We start from the raw sequence: 7153 nt of genomic DNA on the forward strand, positions 1-7153 counted from the left end.
TTCCTTCCGAGGAGTGGCTGGTGGGTTTGAACCGCCAGCCTTCTGGTTAGCAGTCAAGTGCCTTAGGCACTATGCTACCAGAGATTAAGTGTGAATAAGAGCATCCACATGGTTAAAAATCAGCTAAATTGAAAATCTTATTTCTTCCTCTCTAGTCCAACACCCCTGCAATCCATTTCCACATATATTCCCCATTATAAATTAGCAAAATGTTATAGTTCTTTTGCTGTGTAAATCTTCTCCTTTGTTTAATATTGGAATAGGCTCCTGGCAGATGCTGGGATCTCCCTAGTTAAGGTTTGGAGAGGAGCCCTGAGGAGAATTTGTACCACCTTGCCTGGGAACTAACTCAAATGAGATTATTAAAGGGTCTACAACAAGGCAGTACCAGCCTAGGGGACTACTTCTCATGAGAAGAAAAGCTTAGGGGAAAGTTGAGATACATTAATATTTCCTCCCTTTCAGTTGATGCATTAATCTCACATAAATTCAATCTATATTGTTATTTAGCAACCTACAGAGTTGTTCTCTGTGCCCAGTTTTTCAGCCAAGTGAATCCTACATATACAGGAAATAAGGGGCTTTTTTAGGGCAGCCATAGAAATTCCTGGTTTCCTAACTGTACTTTGAAACAAGGTAGTAAAACTAAACTTGTTGTTTCTTAATTTCCTGCTTAAGTTAAAAGCAGCCAGCTCACCCCACATTTATTTTACTGCTTATATTGTGTTTGACTGCTAACCAGAAGGCTGGCAGTTCAAACCCACTAGCCACTCCTCGGAAGGAAGGTTGGGCAATCTACTTCCGTAGTGACACTACCTCGGAAACCCAAGGAGGGGTCGCTGTGAGTCAGATCCAACTCGATGACAGTGCATTTTATATTGTGTTATATTATCAATCAAAGCCCTTACTCCAGATGACCGAGGTGATCATTAAAATAACTATCTCATCACTGGGTACCCATCTACCAGTGAACCATCCACTAATGGTAATTAGATCTTCTGTCCTCAGACTCAGTTAAATCAAATAGCCTATTCCAGTTTTCCAAGCCTTTGAGCTTGCTTCCTACATGCACTTCTGGTACCCTATTCTTTATTGGTCAAGTTTCAACAACAGGATTCACTCTAGGTAGTTTAAGCAAGAAGAATTTATTAGAGGATGTTGTTGTTAGGTGCCGCCAAGTCAATTCCAACTCATAGCGACCTTGTGTACAACAGAAGGAAACACTGTCCAGTCCTGCACCATCCTCACAATTGTTCCTGTGTTTGAGCCCATTATTGCAGCCACTGTGTCAATCCACCTCATTGAGTGTCTTCCGCTGTTTTGCTGACCCTCTGTATCACCAAGCACGATGTCCTTCTCTGGGAACTGGTCCCTTCTGATAACATGTCCTAAGTATGTGAGACGAAGTCTTGCCATCTGCACTTCAAGGAGCATTCTGGCTGTACTTCTTTCAAGACAGATTTGTTCATTCTCCTGGTAGTTCATGAATATTCCATTTTCTTCACCAACACCACAATTCAGGATTTTAGTTTATAAAATTTTTGAGAATGCCAGAGAACAAAAGTTAGCTGAGCACCTCTTAGGTATCAGGTACTTTTAGGCACTGGGGCTATAGTAATGAACAAGATAAAGTCCCTGCCCGTGTGGAAATAACAGTCTGGTGTCGTCTATTAAGAAGAAGAAGAAGACTTCTAAGTCTCTGAAGTAAAATAAAGCACAGTGAGGAATTTGAGAATGTCTTGGGAAGGGAGTAGAAGGAACAATAAATGGAAAGATTTGGAGGTGTAAATGAGTCTGGTATGTTCAGGAAATAATAGAAACAAATGTGGCTGGGGTAGAATGTCTATGGGGATGTGGTAGGCGACAAAGTTGGAGAGGTAAATAGGTGAGAAATCATTAAGAGCCTTGTAGGCCATAGTAACAGGCTTAGCTTCTATTCTAGGAAAACAAGGGTTTACTGAGAAAGGCTCAGTTCACCTCAGGTGATAATAATGAAATCAAGGTTTCCATATTAAGCTATGTGAGGAACTAAAATAGAGATAGTGGATGTCTTAGTTATCTAATGCTATTAATAAATATACTATAAACAAATTTATTTGTTCACAGTTTAGGAGGCTGCTGTTATTGTTAGATGCCATCGACTCGTCTCTGACTCACAGTGACCCTATGCACAGCAGAACGAAACACCACCTGGTCCTGCACCAGTTCCATGATCCTTGCTACACTTGAGCCCATTGCCACTGCCACCATGTCAATCCATCTCATTGAGGGCCTGTCAAGTCGATTCCAACTCATAGCAATCCCACAGAGCAAAGTAGGACTGCCCCATAGAGTTTCCAAGGCTGTAATCTTTACAGAAACAAACTGCAACATCTTTTTCCAACAGTGTAGAGCAGCTGGTGGGTTCAAATTACTGACTTATCGGTTAGCAGTCACACTGAGCACTTTAATCATCATGCCACCAGGGCTCCTTGAGGGGTATATAATTGCTGTAATTTATACAGACAGTTACGCAACATAGAATACACCCCACAGAAGACAAGTTTCTCAGATCCCCAGTTCCCCAGTGGAAAATACAACTACCCATGATACTTCCCAAAGAGTGAGGATTCTTCCAGGGACAAGAAACTCCCAGCCTTCCATTCCTATGGGGTCTTTGTTCCTCTTGGTCTCCCCTTTGTGTACCTACCTACTCAAGGTGTAAGTTAATTGCTACAAAACTCTAGCACATGCTTGAGTGTTTACTAACCAGCATGAATTGAATGAATTGAAGATCAGTCTTCCAAGTATACCTACCTTCCTGCAAAACCAGTTCTCAGGCCTACCTGAAGTTCATTCCAGCAGAATCAAAGTGTAGCCTGTGCTACACTGTACCACTGGCCTCAAAAATCTGACTCCTGGAACTTACACTAAAAAGATGATTGCACAACTGCAATAGGATGAATGATAGATGTTCATTGAAATATTGTTTAAAGAAGAAAAAAAAGGGATCACTGTTGGTGACTAGTTAAGTAAATTTTGATACATCTGTATAAGGAGATACTCCACAGCCACTAAAATGTATGTGTTCATATTAGTATTTGTACCTCCATGCATAAAATGTTTCTGAAAGGTGGGAGGGAGGGAAGGAGGGAAGAAAGCTGCTGAGAATGAAATGGTGGCTAGAGGGACAGGTAGGAGAGAAAACTCTTCATGAATATACTTTAGTGTTTTAAAATTTTTGAACCACAGGAATGAAATTATTTTAAATAAAATTTACAAAGTAAATGCAGTGAGAGAAAGAGATACCTTGAAGGGACAACCACCAAAATGTTACAGCAATTCTTTTGGGCTATCAAGATTTGCATAGACATTTTTACTCTTTTACTTTTCTATATTGCTTTCTATTGTGATAAGCATATTTATTTTCACAGCTGTAGATATTTTTAATTACAAAAGAAGATTACATATTTGTAATTTTAAAAATAGCAAAACAATTTTTATTAAATTTTGTTTAAAAGAGCATTTATAGAATACCCTTTGCACCATGCTTGTTGGTCATGTCTGGCCCTGCGCGTTGCACCCCCATTCCAGCCCTAGCTCTGGAGCCCCAGCCAAGGAGTCTTCATTTCTTTGTTTATTTTTTCCCTCAGAATTGCTGATGGAGTGATCAAAAGTGTATTATGGCAAACACTTCAAGCTCTTAATTTCTGTCATAAACATAATGTAAGTAACATTTTCTACCGTGTTTACTAATTTCTTCATAATGACCTTTTCTTCTAAATAACTCAGGAGTGTATTTGAAGAACTAAAGGCAGGAAACAAAGTAAGAACTAGAAGAACAAAACAAAAGAAAGTTACAGAATATTAAGAAAAATGATACATGATTCATGACCCTTTTCCTATGTCTATAGGAATCAAGTTACTTAATTTTTTGTAAATTAAAAGTTTGTGTAAACAGTGTTTCCTATTGCCACAGCACTAATGATTATCTGCAATTAGTTTAAAATAATTTTTCAGGATATCAGTAGTGTAATCCACCATGGCTCTTGGTTTTATTTTGTTATTATGCCTCTTAAGTCTTTTATCCTTTTTTTTTTTTAATAGCCTCCTTTCTTCTACCTCCCCCGTGCCCATACCATTAATTTTTTTAGTTCTCAAACTTGAGTGTGCATCAGGATGGCCTGGAGAGCCTGTGAAAACAGTTTGCTGAGCCCCATCTCCAGAGTTCCTGATTCAGGAGGTCTGGGTGTGACCTGAGAATTTGTATTTCTGACATTTTCCCAGATGATGCTGAATGTGCTAGTCCAGGAACCACACTCTGAACACTGTTGTGTTACAGGAATCATTTTGACCGATTGCTTCTTGTTTGTAATTTAATTTGTTGCCCTTCCCTCTGTATTCCTTATATATTGGCATTTGTGTCTAGAGGCCTGATCATATTTAGGTTCAATTTTTTAGACAAGAATGCTTCATAAGTGGTGCTGTAGACTTCCTATTGCATCACATTATGATATGAATATCTGGTTTTCTCACTTTTGATAATGTTAAAATTGATCGGTGGGTTCAGGAGATACTAGTTTAATGTCTTCCATTATAGATATATCTGTCACCATTTTCCCTGATGGTTTTGTCATCCATTGATGATTATTACCTGTATCCATGACTTCATTAGGGTTAAAATGTAGTGATTTTCTAATTCTTATTACTCCTTTTGCATTTATTAATTAGGATTCTGTAGAAAAGATCTTACCCTCATGTACTCTGGTTACTGTCAAATACAAAAAGGTAAATAAGTGATTACTTCCCTTTATATGAGAGTGATGAGTTGGTGTCTTAGTGATTTCCACTGATGAACAATGAAGGTGTTTCGGTGGGCATCATTATAAACTCATGGATTTTTATATTATGTGATGTGTTTGAATATTTTGCAGTCATTGTTCTCTCTAATGCCCACAGTCATTGTTCTCTCTAATGCCCACAGTCATTGTTCTCTCTAATGCCCAAATGGTCCCAACTTAGGCCAGTGGAAGCCTCTTCAAGTTGGCTCCTGGGTGTTTTTGCTATGAGAACAGCTCTTTTTAAAAGCAATTCTAGACCTTCTGAGTTTCATAGATGGACACTGCACAGAGGCAAGGATGCAGATGACAGCATGGTCAGTTTTGATATCAGCAGAATGTCTGTCATAGTGCTCTAGGATTGCTGAAAAGGACAGTACAAGACCATGACACAAAATTTCCATACTTAAGGGAAGCTCTCTTTAGTTTTCAGAAAATTGGTGGTTTTTTTTTTTTTTTTTTTTGTTAGAATAAATGAAAAGCTTTTCCTTTCTATTAAGTATTGAGGGATATTATTCACAAGATATATATGTAAACCTGTTCATGGTAAGTACTTGTGCTTTAAATAATTAACTAAAGATGTTGTTGAATTGAATCTATATCTCTATAGCATGCTTTCCACCATGCTATAGGCATTTGACTGCTAAGCAGAAGGCTGGCAATTCGAACCCACCAGCTGCTCCTTGGAAGGAAGACAGAGCAACCTACTGCCATCAAGATTACTGCCTTGGAAACTTGCGGGGATTGTTATGAGTCTGAATCAACTCAATGGCAGTGGGTTTTCTTCCTGTTTTTGTATAAATGATATTAAAGTTTACCTTAGGAGTTTTAAGGAGCTCTGGTGGCGTAGTAGATAAGGCATTTGGCTGCTAATCAGAAGGTTGGCTATTTAAACCACTGCTGCTCCATGGGAAAAAGATGAGGCAATCCACTTCCATAAAGATTTACAGCCCTGGAAACCCAATGGGGGTCACATGACTTAGAACTGATTCAATGGCAGTGGGTTTGGGTTTTTTGGCTTTAGGATTATGGGTAGTTAAAAAGTTGTGGAGTTTTTTGGTCTATTTCTTTTTTTGGTGAAAATATGCATAATAAAACATACACCCATTCAACATGTTCTCCATGTACAGCTTAATGACAGTGGTTACATTCCTCACATTGTGTCATTATAGGTACCCAGATTGTTTCATCACCATTAACTTAGACTCTCTGTCCCCTAAATTTCTCTGTGTTTTAGAATTACTATTGTCAATTTGATCTTGCATAGCTAATTTTTTAAGAGTACACTGCTCAAGATGAACATTCTTTACTAGTTGTTTTAAACTGTTTAGTTTAAAGACAGCTTTATGGGATAGTTTTGCTTTGGGACTTAAACTGTCTCGGAGTAATAGATTCAAGGATTCCCCCAGTCTCAGTGGAATCAATAAGTCTCGTTTCTATGAGAGTTTTAAATTCTGTTCCACATTTTTCCTCTTTTTGTTGATATCCATCTGTGGTTAAAATGATTTTTTTAAAAAATACTGTTTACCATAAGTGTTTGCATTTTATCCCTAAATAATCAGACACTTTTCTGTGGACTAGATTATAAGCTTGATCATGATATCAGTGGCTAATTTATCTTTATATCTCTATGATGCCCCTTGTGGATCTTTTTATATATAAGGAGCTCAATAAATATTGAATAATTGAATGAATGAATGAATGAATGAATCAGTTAGTCCATCAACCTTCTTACCTCATTGTGACAATTTCTGGTGGATCCAAACATAATTATAGCTCAGTGCAGCTGCCATCATTCCTCTGTTTGGAACAACCATTTTGTATCTTAAGCTTTAGAATATTGAAAACATTCCATTGATAATCTATGACTTCTATTAAAAATGAATAATTTTTCAGGCAAACTTCTCTCTTCCAAGATGGAAATTACTTCTGAACTCTAGTTATCTCATTTTCTTATACTATGGTAAGCCTTTGTGTATCTACCTTTTCATTATATCTGTTAACTAAAATGCGTGCAAAGGGTAAAAATCTAAGTCATATATAAGCTGTTACTATAATACATCTAAAACCTTTATGCTCTCCTTACTTTTAAAGGAACTGTCATGAACTCTCAAAGGATAGAAAAAGCTATCTGATTCAGTGGTGTTGCTCAAGACTCACAACTTGCCACCTGTGGAGATCATGTGCACCTTATTGTCTCCAGAGTCCTGATCCTAGCCAACATTGTTGTTGTTGTGTGCCGTCAAGTCGGCCCCGACTCATAGCGACCCCTCCTTGGGTTTCTGAGGCAGTATCACTACGGAAGTAGGATTGCCCAACCTTCCTTCCAAGGAGTG

General features: G+C 38.1%; 1 protein-coding gene across 1 annotated transcript in view; it reads left to right on the top strand.

Annotated features, from left to right (window-relative positions):
• Window positions 1–7153, top strand: part of CDKL4 (cyclin dependent kinase like 4) — a 60860-nt gene that overhangs the window by 26627 nt on the left and 27080 nt on the right. The window contains exon 3 of the mRNA XM_007945048.1: window positions 3633–3705. Coding sequence (XP_007943239.1) covers window positions 3633–3705 — 73 coding nt within the window. The remainder of the gene's footprint in view (window positions 1–3632; window positions 3706–7153) is intronic.

This window comes from Orycteropus afer, unplaced genomic scaffold (assembly GCF_000298275.1).
Source record: "Orycteropus afer afer isolate SDZICR_OR568_19922 unplaced genomic scaffold, OryAfe1.0 scaffold00131, whole genome shotgun sequence".
Taxonomy (NCBI): domain Eukaryota; kingdom Metazoa; phylum Chordata; class Mammalia; order Tubulidentata; family Orycteropodidae; genus Orycteropus; species Orycteropus afer.